The 25,137-nt window shown below is 37.3% G+C and overlaps 2 protein-coding genes across 6 annotated transcripts in view; both read left to right on the top strand.

Moving 5' to 3' along the window:
* The window catches only part of MTHFD2L (methylenetetrahydrofolate dehydrogenase (NADP+ dependent) 2 like), a 157,012-nt gene extending 145,278 nt beyond the window's left edge, over positions 1-11,734 (top strand). Inside the window, exon 8 of the mRNA XM_036276030.1 lies at positions 11,604-11,734. Coding sequence (XP_036131923.1) covers positions 11,604-11,716 — 113 coding nt within the window. The 3' untranslated portion in view covers positions 11,717-11,734. The remainder of the gene's footprint in view (positions 1-11,603) is intronic.
* Positions 11,735-17,710: 5,976 nt separating this feature from the next.
* On the top strand, positions 17,711-24,642 carry EPGN (epithelial mitogen). Of its 5 annotated transcripts, none has more exons than XM_036278703.1 (5): positions 17,711-17,762; positions 18,293-18,385; positions 21,254-21,374; positions 22,075-22,227; positions 23,868-24,642. In XM_036278703.1, the coding sequence occupies exons 1-5, from the start codon at positions 17,720-17,722 to the stop codon at positions 23,920-23,922; spliced, it is 465 nt and encodes a 154-aa protein (XP_036134596.1). In that variant the 5' UTR covers positions 17,711-17,719; the 3' UTR covers positions 23,923-24,642. The 5 variants fall into 5 exon arrangements, with proteins under 5 accessions (XP_036134596.1, XP_036134606.1, XP_036134616.1 ...); XM_036278713.1 differs by having other exon boundaries at positions 22,075-22,101; XM_036278723.1 differs by having other exon boundaries at positions 18,293-18,356; positions 21,252-21,374; positions 22,075-22,101.
* Positions 24,643-25,137: the final 495 nt, after the last annotated feature.

The following is a 25,137-nucleotide window of genomic DNA, read 5'->3' on the forward strand; positions in this document are numbered from 1 at the left end:
CTCACTCCTTTCTTAAACTACACCAGGAATGGGACCCCCCCCCACCCCAACTTGGAAGGGATACACAAGCTGAGCCCACTTCCTATTAGCAATTTCTTCCTGTACCATAATCCCCAGCAGAGTAGAGGCCCAAGAGCTTTTCTGACCCTTCACAACACCCTTTTGCAAATAGAGCTGAGGAAGACAGTGGGAAGAAGAGTGGATGCCCATGGCCCTCTCAGGAATCCCTCAAGGCCAGAGCAGAGCTTGGGGCTGCGATGCTGGAAGGGGCGGGAAGATGCTGTGTGTCAGGCATTGTTATAGATACTTGGGATACAATAGTGACCTAAATAGGTAAAGTCCTTACCCACATGTAGTGTACCTTCTAGTTGGAAGAGACAGATAATAAACACATACTCACATATTTATATAGTATATTAAGCTGTGGTTAGTGTTACAAAAATTAAACAAGATAAGAGGGTTAAAGAATTGTGGAGTGAGGTTGTTTAGAAAGCATGGTCAGGGAAGGCTCACTGCTGACCTAAACAAAATGAGAGAGAGAGCCATGTGGATATGTGGGAGAGGGACATACCAGGCACTGGGAGCATGGAGTGTGAAGACCTCGAGGGCAGCATGCCTGGTGGAGTTAAAGAGGTAGCATCAGGGGTGCCATGTCATGTAGGTCTATGGGCCATGGAAAGAAATTTGGATTCTATTCTAAGTGCAATGGAAAGCCATTGGAGGATTTGGGATAAAGAAATAACAGTAGACTTGCATTTTAACGGGATCAGCCTGTCTACCAAATGGCAAATAGACCTTAGAAAAGTAGAGTATAAATAGGGTACCTGTTAGGAGGGTATTATAATTTTCCAAGTAAGAAGTCATCCAAGGTGGGCATGGACCAGCTTGGTAATGGGTGAAGGCATTAAGACGTGGTTAGATGATAGACGTACTTTAAAAGATGAGTTAGAATGATAGGGTAAAGGGTTAGATATAAAAGAAAGAGAAGAATCAATTTTGACTATACAAATAAGCAAGAGTGAAGGTGCCAGTTCTATAATCCTTTTGAGATGAGTCTGAAAGGGTCTATGGATTTCACCTAAGTTTGTGTATATTAGGTAAAGAGTGGGCAGAGGGAAAAGGGACTCTTTTCAGGTGGAGTGAACAGCGGATCAAAAGCAAGGAGGAAAATTACAAAAAGCCTTTCATACTCAATAGTAGACCCTGTGTTGCTTGTTAAATGAGGGAAGTGTAATATTGTAACAACTGGACCCAAATAGCAGGAGCCTTACCATGCATTCTTCCAAGGAATCTACTGGACAGGAAATTCCTCCTACAGCAAAGGGGACCCTACAATTTGAGAGTCCATTTGGTGAGAATTATTCTTCAAATTTGCAACTCAGTGGTTGAAACATGAGGACAGAGAGGGTCTAGAATTACATAGAAGCCCAGTACTGTTTTCCTGAGAACATATAGAAATGGAACTAAAACCCCTAGAGTTCTCTTAAAGCAGTTTAAATCTATATTTTCTCTTTTTTTTATTGCAGTTTCTTTTCACATGTCTTGTATATGCATAGTACTCTACATTTGAAACTTAAGAGTTAGCTTTCACTCCATGCTCTTTATATTATGTCCAATCTTGCAGAAAAGATTATGGAGTCAGGCTGGCTGGGCTTTGAATCTCAGCTCTTTGCTTAAAACAATTAGGCAAATCACTTCACCTCTCTGAGACTTGATTTTATCATCTGAAAACTGAGATAATAATACCTTTCTTATAAAGTTGTTTTGAAGATGAAATGAAATAATCACCTCACATGAGATGAGGTATGTGACTTGCTGAGCATAATGGCTGGCAGAAAACAGTGTAAATGTGTGTTTGTGTATGTACACACTACTCACCTTTTCTCTTCATTCTCACTGTAGTACTAATCCAGAAATATATAACTTTGCACTTCACTTACCACCCTGCTCCTCTTTATTTTCCTGGCCTCAGCTGTCTTCTTGTCAAGTCTGTTTTTACCCAACAGTCATAGGAATCAACTTTAAAGCACTAATACCTATCCCCATCTCCTCCCAACTCCTATAGCAGATCTCATCTGACTTACTTACTCTTAATCCTATACTACCTTGAATTTTTACTTAGTTCTTCTCTACTAAATTCAATTTTTCTGTAAGGTAAACTTCTTGTCCTACATTTCTTTTGTATCTCAATCCCACTCCAGGTCTCAGCCATCTTAGTCACACCATTGGCCACTTGTATGATCATCCTGTATACTTACAAATGTCTAGCATTACTCTTACAGAGGTAATTCTTTCAAGTTGCCTTAATTGGAACAAAACTCCTACTCAAGGTAACATCAAACAAAGTATTAATCTATAACAACCCAGATCCAATAATGATAAATCCATTAAGTTATTCATTGGTTTACTCAACACATGCTTCTCACGCAACACACTTTCAAGGTACTGGGGATATAGCCCATGCACAAGGTAGACAAGGTCCCTGTTCTCGAGTATTTACTCCCAAGTGTGTGTTGTACAAGATGAAAAAGTAAGAGCATATTACCAAACTCTAAGGAAATAGGACTATGTTTTTTTAACTATAACACTTTTACAGAACTGTTCATCTGTGATATGGTAAAAAAACAAATTCAAGCCACTTTCCACTAACTCAGTTTTCAGTGTTAATCATTTAATTTGATGGTATGTGTCTTAATCAGTTTGGAATTATATAATAAATTACCATAGCCTGAGCAGTGTAAACAACAAGCCTTTATTTCTTCAGTTCTGGGTGTTAGAAATCCAAGAGCAGGGTGCCACCAGAGCCAGGTTGTGGTGAGCACCCACTTCTGAGTTGCAGAGAGCTAACTTCTCATTGTATCCTCATATGGCACAAAGAGTGAGAGAGCTCTTCAGGGTCTTTTTTATATACGTAGAAAACATTAATCCTATTTATGAGGGCTCCACCCTCATAACCTAATCACTTCCCAAAGACCCTATCTCCTTATATCATCACATTGGAGGCTAGGATTGCAGCATATGAATTTTGGAGGGACACAAACATTCATTCCAACCAACTGAGCCACACCGCTCAGGGAAGTATAATGTATTTAACATTGAATGATCTAGTCTTACAATGAAGACTTAAAATTGAAGCACAGAACAGAAAGGACATCCACAGAACAAGAGAAGTGCCAAATGCCCCTGCAAGTCCTTCTTTTACTCTTACACTTGATGATGAGATTTGTTTTTCTCAGTTGTTTCTCAGGGTATATATTAAAATACAAATGTCTATAGGAGGGAAATTTTATGTCATAGTATCTTGGGTTATGGCAGACTACTGAGATCAAGGCTCTGCCAAGAGATTTTGAGGATACTCTAACCAGCCCATGTAGGGTGGTTTACATATTTTCTATGCTATGATAGGAATGTTCCATGGCTTGAGGGAAAGGAATTAGGGAGAATGACAGGAGTAAATGATGATTTTGCTTTTTAAAGAAAGTAATGAAAAGAAGCTATTTTTAGTCATTTTGAGAGAATGCTAGAAATATCATAGCAGTGATCACTACTCTTGACTACCAAAATGGAAACTGGCAATGATAGCTGACAGCTACCTGTGGTCAGGAAGGAGGTTCCACGGGGGGATCACAGGGTTCATGGAAAGCAATTCCGAGCTTCCATGGCTTAACTGATTTGCTATTTGGCTCCAATGAGTGCCTTCTGAGTGGTATGAGCAGTATTTTTACATATTTACATCTGTGTAGCAGGTAGCTAGGTATACATAGATTTGATTTAATCTAAAGAGAAAACTAACTAAAGGAAAAAACAAAAACAAAAGGCTTAGCCACCCTACTCATACAGATAGCATGGGAAATAGGGGAAGGACATCTTTTTAAGTACAGCTCATCAACCTAAGGAAGCCAGTACAATTTGTAAAGCAGTGTGGATCAGAGTGTCATTCTCTTGTACCCCATGAGGGCATTGATCCTGGTTGTCCCATGACTGCACCACAATGTTTCATGATAATGAATGTCTTAAATATATTTCGAAATCTTATAGAAACCCCAGGAATCGGACAACCAGTTAAATGCAAGAGAAAGCACAGTATCTTGCCTCTAGGCACCTGGTTCCTTGTGGTCTAGCCAAGTTCAGTGCTGAGCCATCCACTTGTCAAGGAGCTCTCTCCTCCTGGCTTATCATGCTCTCAAGTGTCGTTTTATATCAACCATATGAGAAAGTGGAGTGTCTTCCTTGGTACCTCCTGAGTCATACTATTTCTCTAGTCCTATGCCAGGCAGGTTTTTCTGGTTGTAATTCATGCACTTCACCTCCCGAAGCTTGTCTCCCCTTCGCTACAGTGGATATGTTTGAGCGGTCCTGCCTAAATGGCCTGCATTTAGAAGCATGGGAAAATTCTGCAAGCATTTAATTTAGACAATTAGACACGTATACTAGGAGGCAGAAATTTGCATGAGAGGAACAAGAAATTTTTCTTCTGCTGCCTTGCCACAGACAAGGAATCATTCCTTTTCCTTTTTGGGAAGAGGCTTGGTTTTCAAAGTGAGTTGCAGCATTGTTGGGAATCTGGCACAGCCTCAGAGTAGTTCCTTCAGAGTGACAAAGAGCTGGACAAAATGCAAAGGGAAATGAAATATCCCTGCAGAAACTTGACATCAGTTCCTCTTTCTCCACCCAAAAATAGATTTATGAAGCACTAATATATTTTTTGACTCTGCCAGAATATACAAGTTGCAAACCATACTAGCAAAATTAATTCTGTTTATGTACATCTGGAAATTCCATTATTTGGGACCTCTGGGGTAGTTTATGATGTGCTGAAGCAGAAATGTACTACCTACCTAAAAATTAGTGAGTTTTCCTAACAAAGCATTTGGTGAGAGTTTGGATTATTAAGCCCAGGCCCTGGGAACTTGGGAACATAAGGTTTCCAGAGCAGATTATCATATAGAGCACACAAGTCAGAGATACCCTGTCAAGAAGCATGGATTGTCAGTGCCAAAAGGTTCATGATCACATGCTTTTTTCTTTATTCTTACCGAAGTTGTTAAAGGGCATTTTAAAGTCCCTTCTGTTGATGTTCATATCCTTCATGAGTAATACTTGTGAACCTTGTGAACACGCGTCACCCTTGGAGTTTTTGGAGTCACACACATACACTGAGCACCTAGTTTCTTCCATCATCCCTGTTATCACCTAAAATTTTAAACATGAAATAACTTTTGCTCCAAAACTATAGTTTTTATCATGACATGGAAAGGTACTTGTTGTCAAGTAAGAATAATGAAATGATGTCAAACCAAGTCTGTCTTAATTTTTCCTTTTAGAAATCTGAACACAGTAACTACAGCTGCCATCACCCATCCTAAGTTTCCTGAACTCTCACCCCGGGATCATGCAGCCCATGACCTCCTCCAGCTCAGCTCTTTCTACTCTGTTTTCACCACAGTCTTTGGCCATAATGACTTCTTTCAGCTCCTCCACTGCACCAGATTCATTGCCAGGTTCAAACCTCCTTCGCTTTTACTATTCACTATGTCGGCAGTGCGTTCTCTCTTTCTTTATTACCCCCTCGGGCATCCATGAGATCTTGAAGTTTTTCTGTCATTTTACAAATATTTCTCTGACCCCCACATCTGATTTTTGTTCCTCTTTGAGGTGCTCTCACAAGCGCTAGAACTCATTCTGGTCTTCGCACATTTCACTTTATGTTGTTACTTTTGTGTTCCTCGTTCCCTCTACCCCAGATGATAAACTAATCTCACTACAGAAACGTGCAAACACAGAACAGGCAGTTTAGTTTTCCCATTTGATCTTATCCTGCCTCAGAATACACACACACACACACACACACACACACACACACGTCACATATATATATCCAAAATGTTTGACATTATCTGCTAAGTTCTACATGAGCTGGACTTTTCCTTCATCTCCTGCAACTCTTCCCCTTCACTCCTATGTGTCAATCACACTGGCCTCCTTGTGGTATTTCGAGAGCTCATGCTACTTTCCACCTGCAGAAGCTTCTTTCCACCTTCACCACAAGCATTGTTGTCCTACCAAGAACACGGTCTACTCCTCACCTGTCCATTTCACCTGGCAGCGTTTGATTCATCCCTCAGGTTTCTGAACTTGACATAGATAAACTCCACATATGTATACAATGCTCATGCTCAGTTAGGTCTTCCTAACATTTACGGTGTAGTGAACATTTTGTTTGTAGCGCATTTCATAGCCTTAGCTCAACTATTACTTAGGTATTGTATTTGCAATATGTGCCTCCCAACTAGACTGTAGGTTCTAAGGGACAGTGATTGTGACTGTGAATCTGTCTCAGCTGGTTTGTACCATGTGTGGGAAGAGTGAATAATTGAGTTAGGAAAATATGCAAGGGTTAGGAAATAATGCAAAACAGGATGTAGGGCCAGATTATTAAAGACCTTAGTTACCATGACAAGGTATTTATATTTTATTCTAGATACAATGAAGATTTATCCAATGTGTATAAGCTGAAATGATGTAATCAATGTTTTCAAAGACTAAATCGGAAGCAGGCTATATGGCTGATATGGTAGAGATTGGAAACAAAAAGACTATTATAATAGATTATAAAAAATGACTACACATCTCTAGTCTCCATATGCACATCCCCTTGGCAGTGTGACTTTGCTATTCTTCCTATCCCAAGCCTTTAAATTTGAGTTTGACCATGTGAAATCTATTTACTTTGCAGAGTCTAAAGCTTACATAGAGGTCATTAAAACAAAGTGCCATGATAATTGTTGCCTTCCCTCAAATTATTATTCCCCCTCAGGAACCTGCTTACCCACAGCCATGTCATTTCCATTTAAATCTCATTCCTTAGAGCAGGTTCCACGCAGACAGTAGGATCTGATGATTGTTTTATCTACCTCCATTGTCAAAGAGTTGCAGTGACTTTGAGATTATGTTAATTTTATGAAATTGAATCTAACTCTTGTTTTTGTAATAACTCTTCATGATTGTCTCATGAAAGTGCTGTCATCAGTCAAGGTCTAACACCTGATTCTCATCCATACAGAACTTTGGGTATTTTTCCTAAAACACACATATACTCCCTCACACCCAAGCACACCAAGTTAAGTCTCTGAAGGAAATGATTGCCTTAAAATGCTTCTGTATTTTCTTCAATGGAGCACATAGAATACCTTTTGCATTATAGGATTAATCTTGAAAAGCATCATCTTCTATAAACAGGTGCAAACCCTCATCTGCCCTCAGGGAAGGACCGGCCAATAAAAGGTAATTCAGAAGAAGTAATGCTTATTGTTAACCTGCTCTCATAATTGCAGACATAATTGGGGAAGATGCTTTTCAGAGTATCAAACATGTATTGAATTTTACTCTTTCTCACATGACTAATTTTAATCATAAGCCACCTCTGATACTTTGTAAACTCATCACTTAGGACAGTTATGAAATACTTATACAAACTCATTGGACTACAGAATTTCTTTTAAGCATTGGTTTCTGTACACACTAGTATTTGCCAGTGATAACCCCCTACCTTTCCTGAGAAATCCCTTCCTTCCTTCCATATCCTGGTCCTTATGTAAATAGACAAAGAATGCAGTAACACTAGCCAGCAGCAGATCAATTTATAGAGGGGTGGGAAAAACTAGGTTTACAGCTGTGCATACGCCAAACAGAGTTTTTTTCTTGTATTATTATTTATTAATTATAGTATTATTTTCCATACGGACAACTGTAGACCTGTCTTTGCCCATCACTGCATTTCCTTCTCAGACATAGATCCCCATGAAAATCAAATCCAAAGGAATGGAGACCTTGTATATATATTTTTGTGTTTGTTTTTAATCAAAAAACAGTCTGCCTTTTAGGACTGTGTAAAATCTTCATTTTCACATCTGCTCAGTTTATTTTAAAGATAAAATGTATCTGAAACAAGTATTTGAATAACCAGGCATATTCACAGTAATATCATAAACTTGAGACTAGTTAGTAATCTGCAGGGCTCTGCTGATGCTACTCAATGTTTATGAACATCCAGGGACACCTTACCCTGGTCAAGTGAAAACTCTTTACCCCTCACATAATCTAATTCTAGGAAGTGATAGGTAAGAGAGGATACATGTGTGTTAGTTTCTACCAGTGAACTGTGGAAAAAATGCAGAAACCAAGCTGCAAATTTGGGGCAGGTATTATTTTATACAACAGCTCATTTCCATTCCCTTCTCCCCTACAAACTTCATTTTTTGAGTGCAAAAATGCGACAGTCACCATGTTGTGAAAAACACATTCTGGTGAAGAAGGGTCATGACACCTGAGCAGACCAGTGATCGATCTGATCCGACAGCCAGGAAGAAAGCAGCTCTGACTGCTAAACCAGCTGTGTAGTGTGAAGTGCTGGATGTAATCCAAAAACGATGAGCTGTGAGCACTCATAGTAAAAATGTAGGAAAATTAGTAGAGTAGAACTTTTTCCTCTTTGTTTCTGTTTTCAGAATGTCCTCCTAACCCTTTAGAAAGCAATTCATTTTTGGCACATGAGTCTTTCGTGGGACTTTCCTGCTGGTTCAGGTCGTGGTAATATGGTGGCATTGGGATGGAGTAGAATTATGCAACCACAGACATCTCAAACCTGGCTTTGAATAATGTCTCTACTATATAGGAGCATGGTAAGTCAGTGACATCCGTGAACCACAGTTTCCTCATCTATTAAAATGAAATGATAATTATTAAAATTGTGTATATAGAATTCTTGGCAAGTAGTGGGGGTTCAATTGATAGTAACTATGGTTATTTATTTTTTCAATATACACATAATTCCAAACCACTTTACTTTTTCAAAGTGAAAATTAAATTATAGGTAAAAATGATTATATACCCATAATAGATTCTCTAACACAATCTATCTTATCCACCTTTTGATTGTGAAATAAATAATTTTGTTTTTTATTGAAGGTTTAGTTTGTACTTGATTATTAATTCACCATATTATTCACCAATCTTTTATTTTCATCTGTTCATATTTTAAAGTTAGTTTTACAAATCAGTGATTTTATATACAGTATAAGTAGTAGTGATAGTAGTAAATAGTGCATTTCTTTTGGATACCTGCTAAATTTTTTAAAGGCATTGTTTCTCCAATCTTATAGAAAAGGCCCTGGAAGGCATTGTTCATGCCATCAAGTCAGTTTATTGAAAACTGCAGTTTGTCACCTTCCAGAAAAATGAGTAGCTTGAGTTTTCCAGGAAATTAGCTTGAACTAAATTGTTTTGATATTGCTTGTATCCAGTCAAAGGCACTGACACATTCTTGCAAATTGATTTTAGATTTTTAAATTTCAAGGGCTATTTAGTTCACTTTGTCAAAATGTGGTGAATATCTACTCTGTGCATTGAGTGCACAGATTGAAAACGACAACCACCACCATGTAGACTTGGCTCTGCCTCTGTGTCCCGGTGTCTGGCTAAGGGAACAACAGCACAGTGCAGGTTCCATGATGGAGGTAGTGTAAAGTCCCTCCATGAAGATAATGGAGCTTTTAATTCCACGTTGGAAGGGTAAGATTTTTGAGAAAATGATAGGAGACATTTTATTGGCTTTTAAAAAATAATGAGGAGTTTCTTATTTGGATATGATAGAATAGTATTCCAGGTAGAAGGAATTGTGAGAGCAAAGGAAGAAAATATTGATCATTCATAGCTACTTACAAAATGGCTATGGACCTAGCAGAGGGTTTCTACAGAACAGAATTGGATGGAAGTATGGCAAGGGCGTGCTTCATGTAGAGAGGCTTCTTGGGAAACTGAAATATTACCTTCCAAATCACAGTATTCTTATCTTTTCTTTATTATATACCATGAGAAGATTTATAATACACACTGGGTGTGTATGTGTGTGTGATGTCTTTAAACTTATTTGGACTTTTTTTCAAGTAAAGGAGTATTATTCCTTTGATTTTCCTATGATTTAAAAAAGTATTGCAATGTGCTACTATACTTCAAATAAGGTAAATGCAAATTTTACAAGCCATATTTCAAGAAGGCAATATAAATTATACAACAATAATACTTAAGATCTGGAAAACATCTTCTGATTTTGATTCATGTAGAAGCATATACAAGCAAACTTGTAAAAGTATATACATCTAAATGACATGTGATTAATAATATTGGATTATGTGTTAAAGAGTATTATCTATGCTAACTTTATAAGAATTATGTGGGAAAACCTGATTGTTTTTACATGGTGAAGCATTAAATCAGCAGGTCAATGCATGGAGCCATTCACCCGTAATACTGCGGGTATGAAAACATTCTTAAATAAAACTTGCTGGAAATTCTCTGTCATTTTCTTTTAGTATATTCATTGGATAAAATGTCTTCATACCTTAGAATAGGACCATGTGCATATGCTCAGTAATTCAAATATGTTAATGATTTTTTTAGACTTGCACTGGAATGTATTATCCACAAATAACAGGACTATTCCAATTTAATAAGTAGTGTTTGCTAAACGGTCTACAGCCTATCTTTCCTTTGTGGCCAATATCAAGTATTTTAGAAGTAGTTAACTGGAATTACAGGTAGTTGAGTCTATCACGGAGTCTAGATTTTCATCATATAAAACAAACTGAGCTGCATGGAGGTTCAACCTCAGTTTTGGTCTTTTTGTGTTCTATCTATCCACATAAGATATCATACACAGAAGTGTGTGTGTGTGTGTGTGTGTGTTATAACCTACTTTATTCTAAAAATAATGTGGGGTTGTTTGAGTCACACGTGTAAAGCAGAAAAATCTACTATATTCTGTTAAGTTCCTTGGACAAGGAGGCCAGTAGACCGGGGTGGCTGGAGCACCACGCAGCCCGTGGAAGCAAACAAAATCTACCTCTGTAAATGTATCAGTGCCATGAGATCAAAACCTAATGACCGTCAATCTCAAACAGCCAGCAAGGTTTTAAGCTATATCCATCAATAATTTCCTGACTTTGCTTTTCCCTTTTCTCCATAAAGATCTTTGCCTTATCACTTCGTAAGTTATATAAACGTCTAATTGTGTTGTACGCTTGAAACTAATATAATATTCTATGTCTACTGTAAATGAAAAGTTTAAAAATTAAAAAAAATATATGTCTTTATTGTTGACAGTATTACATATTTCCCCTTTACCTCTCTCTGACCCCCTTCAGGCCTTCACCCCACTACTGTGTTCATGGGCTCTGCATATGAGCATATAAGTTCTTTGGTTTATCTCTTCTCATCCCCACCCTGAGATATGTCAGACAGTTTTTTTAAACAAACAAAACGTCTCCCCTGTGTCCCTGTCCAAGGAGTTCTCCTAACCACTTCTGGTTTGGTGCTGCCCAATTACAATCAATAAATGCCCAATGATGTCTGGGGGGAAAAGGAGAAACATCGGTAACAAAAATAAATTAATTAACTTAAAAAATAAAGGGAAAAATAAAATAAATGCTCAAACTCTTAAAAGTTTTTAAATGCCTCAATTTATCTTTTAACAGTTTAGTATGTTTAAAAATATAAAATTCTCAGGAAAATTGAAAAGTAAAGACTACTTTCTGTTTGTCCTTTAGCTGTCAAGAAGAAGGCTGGCTTTCTCACTCCAGTTCCAGGAGGTGTGGGACCCATGACAGTGGCGATGCTTCTGAAGAACACCCTCCTGGCAGCTAAGAAAGTCATTTACTAGGTCACACGAAGGGACGAAGCAAGCTGAAATCATGCTATTTATTTATTTGATAAGGGGTAAAAAATTTTTATATTTTACTACAAAGCTATTTATTTCTACATTGTATTTATATTTTCATGGATGGAATCACTGTGTATCAGAGGATTCACAAAACTTTATGCGTTTCCTGCTAACAGATTTTGCGTTTTAGGGAAAAAACAAAACAATTCCAGTGAACGCTTTGGTAACAAGCACTTATTTTGTGAATAATATTTGTTCATAATGTTGGGCTCATAATAAAGGGCTCATAATGAATAATATATTTTGACACAATTAAATATCACACACCATATGTTTTCAACAACTGTTTTGTCAGCCACATGGGTACCCATGTAAAATGTAATTTATGTTTTGCCATAAGCATGCTCAATTTTTATGTTTTCTGTTCTATATCATGCTGAAAAAGAACTAAGTTGCTAAAAGAAAGATAATAAATGTAAAAAAAATTTTTGACCTCACATATCTCCTAAATGCCTTCTGTGAGGCATCCTAATAAGAAATGGTGTTCCATTCAAGGAAAACAGAAATGCAGAGCTGCTTGGAAAGGTAATGGTTATTTGAAATTGTCAGAGACTACTTGTCATAGCAAAAATGTATTAAGAATGTATTAGGTTTTCATGTAATTTCTTTGTTCTTCTAGAAAAAATATGTAGTCATTGCCTTCTTTGAGGAATAATAGAAAATCCAAAAACAAACAAATGCACAAAACAAAAGTGGTCTTTCCCCACAAATATCAGAAAAAAGGTGACATACTGTAAGTGAGGCTTTCATCAAAGAACTTTCTTTTTCCCACAAATTCAGAAATCTACTGGGAAAACGCACTTACAACATGCCCACGTTAAACCTTAGGATATGACTAAAACCTGCTGCTTGCCTGCCAGGTTCTCTCACCGCATTTGGTTCTCAAAGGGCATGCTGTGTTTCCAGCACAATTTAACTGAGAAAATACATGTGATTCTCCCTTGAAGGGTAATTTGAGACAGCTCTGGCCACATAATTGTTTTGTTTTCATACCCCAATCCCAGTATATTTATATGCCAATAATAATTCTTACACCATGCATGTCTTTAACAGGGTGTATGCTTTATCATTTATGTGAAAATAGACTGGATGTTTATAATTAACAGTATTTTAACTGTATAATAAAAGCAATTTGAATAAGAATACCTGTCTTCTTTTTTTTCCTTAAAATATCTATAAGTTGATTTGTTCATGTATTTGTTATCTATCTATTTATAGCATGCTAGGAAATGCACACGTTTTTCAAACATGAAAGTAAAAGTTCTATAGCCCATTCCACAATGAGTCTAGATCATCTTTGTCTTATAACCCTGACAGAAGTTTAAATTTAAAGCTCTGGAACAACCATTTCAGAAATGGGTCTTTTTAACTTTTGAGGGCTGCAAATTCTCAAAACAAACAAAATAACCCAAAATACATGTACACCAAAAAGGTGAAATCTGTCATTTTGAGCCCAACCTGTTTACCACAAAGTGAAGGAGAGTTTTTTTAAAAAGATTTTTGCTCCTTTGGCTAGGCTAAAATTCAGAAGTGAGCCCTTCCAGAAACTAATTAAAATAGTGTAAAAGAAAAATTATTCTGACATTTGTTAAAAATGGTAAGAAAGACTTTATTCAAGATTATATAGCAATAGGGTCAAGCCTATTGCAATAGAGGAGATTGAACTCAACTTCCAATACAGCAAAGACAGCTGGGGATTTATAGCTGATGAGCAGAGTGAGGGGATCAGTGGATAGAAAATTACTGAGAGGAACTTGGTTAGTATCAAAGGTAGGAGGATTCTTGCTAAACTAGCTTACCACCATTCTTGCTAAAAGGCAGGCCAATGACATGTGATATCGAGTGTGGGCAATAAGAAACTTGACCAGATATGGAGGTGGTCCATATATTGACTTAGCAGGATTCTTTTCTAAAACTGGGCTGAACAAGCCAAGTTGAGACCTAGGCAAGAAGAGGACCCAGAGAAACCTGACTAAAGTTTGGTCAAGGAAGAAGCCTTTGTCAACACATAAAGGAGATAAAATCGGTTTGTTGGTACCATGACTTTATTTATGAATATTTGGAGTCCATAAAAAATAGACATATGATGATTTTGTGCAGGAGATTTGGAAAAGTAAATTTCCTTTTCCTACAAGTGTCTGTGAAAATCACTCTACATAATTAATTGGGATTGAACAATAATACAAAGATATGGAGGTAAGGATGATCCTAGCATCTATGTAGAAAGCAAGGAATGCAGTTGTACTAAAATGAAAAGTGTTCTGGAGAGTGGTAGAAATACAATTAATAAGTATGTGGAAATAAAATAGGGAAAGCTTGAGTAAATTAAAATTTAGACCTTATTGAGTAAGTTATGAAAATTGAAATTAGAGCCTGGAAGATGTTTCCATTGATTAACACGAGGAAATTGTAAAGGGAGATGATTTTGGAGAAGAGATAAAACGTTCAGTTTAAGACATGTTGGGTTTGAGGCTATGACACAATATATAAATAAAAATCCTGATGAAGTGGGGTACAGATTGACAATCCCCAGAAGAGGGGGTGGTGGGGGAGAGATAAACCACAGAACTTATATGCATGTATGCATGAACAATGGACATGGACAACAAAGCTGGGGACAGGGCAGGGAGGGTGGGGGAGGGGGAATCAGTGGGGGGAAAAGGAGAAACATCTGTAACAAAAATAAATTCATTAAATAAGAAAATTTAAAAAAATAAAAATGCTGACAATATAAGTCTAGAAAAAGAATAAGAATTCATGGCTAGTGTTGAAAATTTAGGACCCATCAGCATGTATTCATCACTAAATTCCTGGTCTTGTTGACCATTATACACACCTTGTGGTTTTCTAGTTGTTCAATAGTAACAGTTATTCTTAATTGAGAGCCTATCACATGCTAAATGCTTTATTTTCTTTTTGTTATTAGCAACCCATTTAATAGATGAGAAAAAAATTTACTTTTGGGGTTATTAAAGGCTCAGTCAAAGCGGCATTGGAATTCAAAACAAGTCTGTAGGGATGGTGTGAGCCAAAATGTGCTTTCTTCTCACCACACTACTCTGCCGGACCTTCCCTCGACCAAGAATCCTTTCTCTTATCACTATATGTCTAAATTCTACTTGTTATTTAAGATTCACTTCAAATGAAACTTACCCATGGAAAGTGCCTTGAGAGTTTAAGTCCCACCCCTGGACCCTCATGGTTTACGTGTACATTCATGACAGTTACGAGTTCCTACCCAGAACTGTGGTTATGGATGTGTTTTCCTCATCTCCCTTTAGTTCCTGAGGTCAGGGTCCACACATGATTCATCTGCTTGTTTTGTAAACATCATAACACCCAGCCCAGTGCCATGAATGTTGTAGATGTTCAATATTTTATGAATGAATAAATGAGTGACTGACAATCGAATCTATAAGAATTCTAAGCAAAGGACTAATGACCATTTTCTGCCAACATCCAGCATCAAATTTTTGTTGAGTTAGTGAAAGAGCAAGAAAAAAAGAAGGCAAGGAAAGAAGCGGAGAGAAGAAGAGAGGAAAAGGAAGGAGAAGGGAAGGGGAGTGAAGACACTTGCAGAGATGCTTATAACTAGAGGAGCAAGATAAAGAAAAAAGACAGGAAGTGGTAGTAGGGAAAAATGACAGTGGAGTGTTGCAGCTCTTAGCCTTCTCCTTTCTCCCTCCAACCTGCTGTAACATATGTCAAGAATGAATAAAGATATCAATGAGGCCACCTTACCACACCCTGTTCCCCGTTCTCCAGCACTGGGGAAAGGACTTTCTGATGAGAGGATTGAAGAACTGAAGAAGGTAGGAATCTGTCCTATAGAGAATCTGAGTGAGATCCATCAGTGTGAGTTCCAGAGAAAAAGAAGCATGGGCAATGATTGAGAGCTATTTTCTGGTATAAATCTTAAGCTGAAGTGGTAGATGAGTTTCTACATTATGTGGCCCAACTCACCAGAATAGGGAAACATCTGGAGAGACAAGGATCCATTTCTCTAAGCCCCAATGTGTGTGAAAGCCACAGTTCATTTAGTATTGAGATTCTAATGATAAAGGTAACTTATTTACAGCTTGATTTTAGGAGATAATTAAGAGAATTTCTCTGAGAGCAGCATACCAACTCCTATCAGAGGGCACAGCTGGGAAAATGCAAGGTGCTTATGTCTGTAATCCGAACTTGTATTCACGTTCTGATTCTAGGGCGTATCTTTCGGCAAGCCACTTGGTTCTTTTGGGCCTTCATTCCTTATTTGTCATATGAGAGTAAAAACAAGGCCTGTTAATTTCTTTATTCACTAAGACAGATTCACTGAGTATATACTATGTGACAGAGGCTCGAACTGTTGGGGCCAGGATTACAAAGAAAGAATTGAGATGTGCATGAAAACCTTTTGTAAAATGCTAAGCACAATGGAAGCATCAGTTAACAGTTATTACAAAGATGGTTGGTTGTGCTTCCATGCCCCAGACTTAGAAATAAAGATATTTGACATTAGTCCTAGCTGCTTCTTCTAAAAATTGACATGGGTTGTGATGGTTTATGGAATCTTTTGTAATTTAAGATTCCTTCTTAAATGTTCACCAGTGGTGCAGAGGATGATTATTTGACCTATTTATTTGTCTGGGAGAAATATTATTCAGAAATTATCTTAATAGTTTTTAAAACTCCACTGAAGCAGAAAAAAAATGTAGGCACATTTAAAGTGAGCCAAGTACCATATATTCTTTCAACTTTAAAACAATGACGCCTGTGGTAAGTGATTGCCCAAGTTATAATGAGTTCAACAAGCTCATTCTTGTGTGCTTTCTAAAGCCAAATCCATGTCTGAATAGTAATAGAGATCTTATTCTGGTAAATTAAATTTGCTGGGTGGACATGATGCAAATGATAACCTCTCTTGACTTAAACAGCTTTTTTAAGGTACAGAAAATATGAGCCTTTCCTGAGAGAAAGGCACAACACTTCTGCAGAACATAGTGATAAATTATTCACAACAATTTGGGGTAAGTGAAAATTTATGGGAAATTCCTTTTAGTCACAATATGTAACAGCAATAATTATATGTTTTGGCCTTTTAAATGGCACTTTAATAATAATAACTAGATTAATAGTGAAAAAAATAGAATGTTGTATTAAAATAAAAACCTAAATATTTTAATTTTATCTCAATAAAAATGACGACGATGATGATGATGATGCTTTCCTGGTCCTCTCTAGCCTACTTACTCATTGGGGCACAAATTTAAGCATTGTAGTTTCCAGAACATGATAGTCCATTCTATTTACTCAGAAAAAAATCTTAAATGGCACAATGACATCATGGTAAATTTTATACAATTAAAAATAATTATTTTTATAGAACTTGTAATAATAAAACTAGATAGCGAAAACTAAAATGGAATATTAAACCTGTTTTTACACCAATGGAATTGTTTTTCCTCTGCCACTAAATTATAAGATATCTTGATTCGCAATGAAGTCTAGTCTGTACTGAAAAGCAGTGCCACCTGCAGATTCAGGAATATTTCTTTTATTAACAGGTTATGCTGTCTCCTAGCTCATAAATATAAAAACTCCTTTTGTCAGTAAGAACTTTGGAGCTGGTATAATTCTCTTTACACCAATGGGCCTTTCCTGACTTCAGATTCTTTTTTTGTTATTTTAAGTACTTTTACTTTCCTGCTTATGCCCACAGGTAACAGGAAAGAAGTGTTTCAAAGGAAAACTTGATCACACTGTGAGATAACACAGGTATCCTAACCAGCGTGTGAGCGCCTCCAGGCTTCATGTTGCTGCCAGAACTACATGTTTTTTTGATTGGTAACTGCCAGATGACGCTTCATCAAATATAAATGCAAGACTCAGAGAGCTCCATAAAAACCTCCGACGGCCAGTCCAAGAGGATAAGCAAGATCCTGTTGACAAGGACGGGAGATGGCTTTCAGAGTTTCAGTATCAGTCTATCTTTTATTCAATGGTAGGTAATTTCTTTTTGTTTTGTTAACTTTGTATCAGTGTGAACTGTGAATAGGATTTGTTTTCTCTGAATCAGTGAGAAGTTTTCATAGTTGTTCTTCTCGCCAAAGATCAGAGCAACGAATCTATGAATTATTTTAGTTTCATGTGGAATCTATGCTCCTCTTCTAGTACATTTTGACATCCTTTTTTTTTTTGAAACCTCTAAAATGTTTGCTTTATAAAACTGAAGAGTAGTTAATACATTTTAACTGCTTATGACAGCATCCTTGTGATTAAGCCAGTATACAAATGTATTCACTTTCTCTTAAATATTAATGTGTTTTTATTTTCTATAATTATAACACAGTCGATGGACTGGGTATGGATGAGAAACTGCCAGGAAGTTGCGCTAGGCAGGTGATGGATCTCAGAGGTACATGAATTTAAAATAAAACACAAGTGAGAATAAATAGAATAACTTTCTCTCTGTTGCTTATACATAGAAGGAAGCTCACCTGTTAAAGATGCCTTTTCCCCCCCTTCATACAGCAATGGCAGCATTATTAACTGAAGAGGTTGCCTTGAATGTAACATCGGCAATCACAACCCGGCAAAATAATTGGACAATTAACAAAACAAAAGGTATTTTCTTTGCACTTTTGTATTTCAAGTGACTTTTTTTTTTTTAAGAGAGAAATTTGGATTGTGATAAAAGGAACACTGGAAAATGTTAAATATCTATTTAATGATTAAGTAATTAACTTTTAGCATGATGCTGTTAATTGGAAGTGACAGGTAAATGTGTCTGCAAAGAACTGGCTTTTTAAAAGGAGGAAGCGAAGCAAATGAAAGAAATGCTGTCTTCAGTGACTGTCCTGAATGTTAAATATGCCACATTTTCTGCTTGATTCCTGCTTGGGTCCCTGTAACTCACACATGTCCAGGGGCAGTTTCTCACCATTGGGGCATTATATTTTGATCTGTAACTATGAGCTTTGCAGCCAATAAAACAATGAAACCTTAATTCATGTCCCCTCATCTTTGGAAATATTTATTTCCTTGTTTCTTTTGGGGAGCGCTTGTTGTTGTTTTAGCACAGGAGATATTTTCTAACTACCCTACCCAGTTTTTTATGGTAATTATAGGTTTTCTTTTCTATTTTATTATTGTTGTTTAAATAGCTTCCAGCTGCTGTTGAGCATCAGCGTATTTTCAAACCTGTTTGAACTCTTAGAGGGGAACTTGGCAAACTTGTTACTTGCCAAGACTTGTGGCTTATTTCCACACAAACCTCACACTGCCCCCTGACGTGGAGAGGTGATGTGATACAGGACAGAGGAGACACTGTCTGTTCTCAGTGCCAGGCAAATAAAAAACAGCAAGTCAAAGACTTGTTTTTGAATATGAAAGATAGTAATAATTAAGAATTCTTCATTTCACCAATAATTTTAAATTTAAAAAAATGTATTTGAAATATTTTTGCCCATTTGAGTTTTTGAGTACCTATCAATTTGCAAACCAAAACCAGTGTGGGGTTTAGAATAACTTTTACATCTTCATGTCTGCTGAGCCTTTGAACAAAAAGGAAAAGAAATATGTTTATTGGAAGATAATACTGCAGAAAATTGAGGTGCAGCCTCTCTCAATGACTGAGTTCATAGCCCAGACCACCTTTTTTCTTCCTCAATAGGGAACTGCAAGTAAAATTCTCCAAGTTGCAGGTAATAATAATGGAAAACTTTAGTTTTTACTTGCTTTTTATTTAACTTAAAAATCTGAATCCAGGATTTTAAAACATTTTTAAAAGTTATATATAACAAATATTCTTCTTCTTATAGGAAAAATGAATCTCTCTAGCATAGCTTTTTTTTTGAAATGTCTTCTTTCAATTCTCACATTTTATAGTACATCTTGATTCAGGCTCTGGTCTTAAACTAGGGAGAACCTAGCCCAGTTTATAATGCAAACTTCTCAGTGTTTCAGAATTAACTATTAAAATGAGAAATTAGAATCATGACACCACATTCAATGAAATGAATGTTAATTTTAAGGTCATATTGCGTTCTCCACACAAGATCTTATTGGTGTCTTGGCACTTAAAAATTTAGTATTTTCGATATTTAAAAAAGTCTGCTCTTTTTTTTTAGACCTGAACAAATAAGATGTCTTAATCTGCTTAGCAAGACAAATGTGGTACGACATAACTAAGGATGAGGAGCTATTCAAGACATATGTATTCGTAACAATAACAAAATAAAATGGCACTAAAGCTACTTGAGAAAAATTTAAGAATCAGCAAGTAAAGTATACCCATGGGAGTCGTCTGCACAGTCCAGCCGCTGGCATTCCCACTGCACGAACCCCAGGGGTCATGTAGTCACATGCCCTGGTTCAGGCATGAAGAGTAACCATCCTGAAATATATCCATTTTGCCACAACACAGCTACCCAAAGGGAAGCTTCTCATAAAGAGGCATCTGAACTCTTGACCACAAAAATTCTGTCAGGTGTGGTCACTTGCATAGTATAAAAGCTAGAAATCGCCCTGGCCAGTTTGGCTCAGTGGTTAGAGCATCGGTCCGGAGAGACCCGGGTTCGGTTCCCGCTAAGGGCACGTACTTCGGTTGCAGTTTGTCCCCGGCCCTGGTTGGTCGTGCGGGTGGCAGCCACTCGATGTGTCCCTTCACGTCGATGTTTCTCTCTCTCTCTCCCTTCCTCTCTCTCCCTCCCACTCTATCTGTACAAAAGATGGAAAAGTGTCCTCGGGTGAGGATAAAAAAAAAAAGCTAGAAATCAAAGCCCAGGTTTTAAAGTTCCAACTCCAAGGCTTTTTCCCACTATTTCATAATGTCTCTTAAGTGAGTAAAATTTCTAAATAATATTTGAAAGTATTTTCTTAAGGATGTTGAGCCTGGGCCATATATTGTTTCTGGCTTCTCGTGTAGGTCATAACCATCCCTCTTCTGAAATCAGGGAAAATGTTCCCTTTTCAATTAGCTACTCATGGTAGTCAACAAAAGAGGGAGGTCTCATCTCACTCTCTTCTGGGAGAAGAGAAGAGAAATCAAGTTCATCATCTCACAATTATTAACCCAAATCCTCCGAAGTGCTGACTTCTTAGGTATAAAGAGGAAAATGAAAAACAAATTGCGAGATCTTTTATACTTATGAGCATCCACGCATAGGTTTGGGAAGCCTTGCTCAGGACAGCCGCTAAAACTAATTTGATGCTGCCACCTTTTGGCAAACATGAATGTATGCCTTCTTATGTGGCTTCTAAGGAATGGGACAGTGATCAATTTACCTCCATCTCCTAATTAATTAATGATATGAATAGGTGATATTAACCTAACCTTTGTGAATATAACCTGCCAAGGAAACCAATCAATGGTTCAATGGACATAGCACCCAAAGAATATTCTTGAAATTAAAGGTGTGTTTAATTTGTTAGAAATCTCCTGTAAAAATGTAACCCACTTTATCTGCTAATAGCGTTTCTCCTTTTTTCTATCTGACCACACAGAAGTACCCGTAGCCTTAAAATTCTCACATCCTTGCCTGGAAGACCACAATAGTTACTGCATCAATGGCGTTTGTGCCTTCCATTATGAGTTGAAGAAAGCCATCTGCAGGTAATTGCAACAAACTTCCCAGGTCCTAGAGTTGGGAGAAGGTGAATTTATGCTTCTGGTGTTTCACATAGTGCATTTCCACACATTTCTAGTTCATGGAGCTGAAAGGGTACATGATCTGATCATGACTCAACAATCCTCTTTGTAGTTGGATATCTGAGCAGTAATTTCTAAACTACCTAATCCTCATTACTCAAATATATGGTTCCCAGATTAGTAGCATCTGTGTAACCTGGGAGTGTGTTAGGAATGCAGAGGCTTATGCTCCACCTCAAAACTACTGAATCCATATCAGCATTTTAACATCATGCAAATATGATTAGGATACAATGAAATAAGGTATGGTAAAAACACTTCGAGAATATAGAGTCCTAGAGCAATTAAGATACAATGCTTACGATCATTGATTTGCTCAGCATCCTCCTATGAAAGGGTAAATCATTTTCCAGATCAAGGCATGCAAACACAGGTACTATCACCCCCTTCGCCAGGGAGGAAAGTTGATATGGGGCCTCAATGAAAGGATTTTTGTAAAATACATAGCTTCTTCAATACCTGTAACAGATTGGCTTTCTTTTGGTATTTGCCTCTTTAATTTAAATCACTTTTTTCCCATTAAAATGGTTTCATTCTTTGAAACTGGTCTTTGTATTTCTATCATCATGAGTTAAAAATTATTCATTCTTTTCTTTTTGTAAAGGTGTTTTACTGGTTATACTGGAGAAAGGTGTGAGCATTTGACCTTAACTTCATATGCTGTGGATTCTTATGAAAAATACATTGCAGTTGGGATTGGCGTTGGATTATTATTAAGTGGTTTTCTTGCTATATTTTACTGCTACATAAGAAAGAGGTATGGAAACAAAAAACAAAAAACAAAATATGAGGTCACTGGCCACTTGTTCATTTGAAAAATATTTATTGAGCTCCTACAATGCACTATGCATTGATATGTATAATTTTTAGTAAAAATATGGCTGTAAATATGGCAAATTCCTAAGTATTTGTTTTGATGTCTTTTCTCATAAACCAAGATAAGCAGTAAAAATGTACCCGCAGTTGCAGTAGGATAGCTCCAACTCACAACTTCTCTTCATCCTCATTTCTGTCTTGCCTGCATCAAAGTTATAAACGAGGAGGACAGTAGGACCCACAGAATAGAGATTAAGTGTGTTTTGTTCACAATTCAGTGCCAAATACTGTGCCTGGCACACAATAGACGCTCATTATTTATTTGTTGAATAAAGAAATCAAGAAATGAGTATTAAATGAATGAAAATGTGTGACAAACATGGGCCATTTACTTCCAAAAATCAATTAAGGATATACTCAGGAGATATTATCTATTGCTAGAAGCTTACAAAGATAAGCTTCATCTACTAAGTGTAAGTTACTTATGCATTAATTCTTATTTCTGGTATCCACACTAATCAGTTTTTTTCCTTCTATCCATGTAGCTAAGGAAAAATCAAGAAATAATATGAGATAAATTAAAGGAAAAAGTATAAATACATTTCCCTTGCTATACTCTATTAACTAAATTCTCATTTTAAAAATGACCAAGACTGCCCTGGCTGGTTTGGCTCAGCGGTAGAGCGTCGGCCTGTGGACCAGAAAGTTGTGGGTTCAATTCTGATAAAGGGCACATACCTCAGTTGTGGTTTGTCCCCGGCCCTGGTTGGGGTCATGTGGGAGGCAACCAATTGATGTGTCTCTCTCACATCAATGTTTCTCTCTCTCTCCCCCACTCTGTCTGAAGATAAAACTGGAAAAACATATCTTTGGGTAAGGATTTAAAAAAAAAAAAAAAATGACCGAGACTGACTTTCATAATAAGAAAAACTTTGGTTGCTTAATAATTGCACCTGAGAGAGAATGAAATCTGTTATATCAACTGATATTATTGTATCAATTGCCAAAGAAACCAAAAAGGAAAAAAAAGGAAGTGGACCTTTTAATGTTAATAAGACAGCTGTCTGAGATCAGGTTCCCTGGAGGCAGACACAAATTGGGGATTCTTGTGCAAGGGATTGGCCAAGGGACGCCCTAGGGTGAGACCTGAAATGAAGTAAGAAAAGCTAGGGCTGAGGAAGAAGGAAGCAAAAATGTGGCATTAGCTGAAGTCCAACTTCAGCCTGACTCCACAGCGTAACCTTGAACATGAATGGTATTACAGACCTATCCATATACGGTCAGGGATCTTGGTTTTAGTACCCTGTGTCATCAAGCATGGGTGGCAGGGTGACAGCACAGGCCAGGAATCTCCCAGGAATCTTCAGGTAGAGCTCTCTGTGGGCCCAGGGCAATCCTCTGAAGAAGGATGCTGCCACGGGCCTGTGAACACCCACAGCCGCTGGGGATGGATCTACCAATGGGTAAATGGGATCTGGGTGGGGCACCAACAGCAACTGTTACACCAGAACATTTATATAATCCTCAATAAGCTATACAAATAGCAGTCAAATTCATACAGAAATCAATACTCTGTTTCAGGTGTCTACAATTGAAATCACCCTACAACATCTGTTCCAGAGGAAGACCACTGTGAGGTCTTTGTAAGATATCGTCATGAGGCATTTGTAAAAATCAGTGGACCCAAAATTGAAATCTTCAGCTGAAACAACGAAACTTCCCAAGCTGACTAGACTTGAAAATTACAGAAGTTGGGATCATGATGAAATGAGAGAATACATTTCAATATTGGTCTTTAGACTTTGTCATTGTTAAGGTACCGTGGGAACCAATGGAACAGCTTACAGTGACAGAAGTCAAGTTCATAGTACTACTCTGGGTCTGTTACTGTTGTATGGTTATTGTTTTTACTTCAGAGAGACTGAGTTTCATGCTTCTGACCATGTCAGATGTGAGTTTTCGTGGGAATAAGTATCCACCTTGCAGCAAGCTATAGCAATGACAAGCTTGGGTTCTTCGTGTGTTTGCTACCAGTATTTTGGACTACTGCTCAATGGACATAATCCCAAACATGCTGCTTTCATAATATCTAAAAGAATGTGATTTCAACTATTAGGATGATAATAGTGTTATGGCACCTTCAGTGAACCAAACATGTGCCTGGAGTCTAAGCCAGAGACGAGAAAATGGAAGGCAAACATACATTATACCCAGCTTGTGACAACACTGTGGAGCCTTTATCTGTGAAATATAGAATAAGCTAAAGAGTTTCTGATGACTGAAAGCTATTTGGATTTCAAGCCCTGAAGAGGCAAAACATTTCGGTTCTGCATGGATTATAAAACGTTGTGTTGGACTCACTGGTTCCCTAATGCTTATGTTCATCACTTCCTCGTGTTGGTCGTGGAATTACCTGGTGACTATCCATCTGGACTGAAATGCAAGAATTCTACTAATAAATGAAATTCTACAATTGACCCTGAAAGAGAAACTGAAGAATTAGACACAGGAATTTTTCATCAGCCAATAGCATGTGAAAACTTTCTTAACCATTTCTGAGAACTTGATAGCAGATTTGCACATGGAGCAAAAAAATGGAGCAAGCGTAGAAATAACTATGGGAATTAGGGCTCTTCCTCTTTAATAATATTTCTTTCATGTAATTAGAATAATTTTGGGCAGGATCATTGATATCTTTGGGCTTTGGTTTCATTTTCTACAGGGCCCTTCTGGCTCTAAAATTTGACCGTGGGAGAAGAAAGCAATTTTCTCATATCTGTGCTGCAAGTGAGATATTCTCAACCCCACTTCTAAATCCAAAACACACCACTGGCTACTATCTTAGGTAAAT

The sequence above is a fragment of the Molossus molossus genome, unplaced genomic scaffold (assembly GCF_014108415.1).
Source record: "Molossus molossus isolate mMolMol1 unplaced genomic scaffold, mMolMol1.p scaffold_m16_p_1, whole genome shotgun sequence".
Classification (NCBI taxonomy): Eukaryota; Metazoa; Chordata; class Mammalia; order Chiroptera; family Molossidae; genus Molossus; species Molossus molossus.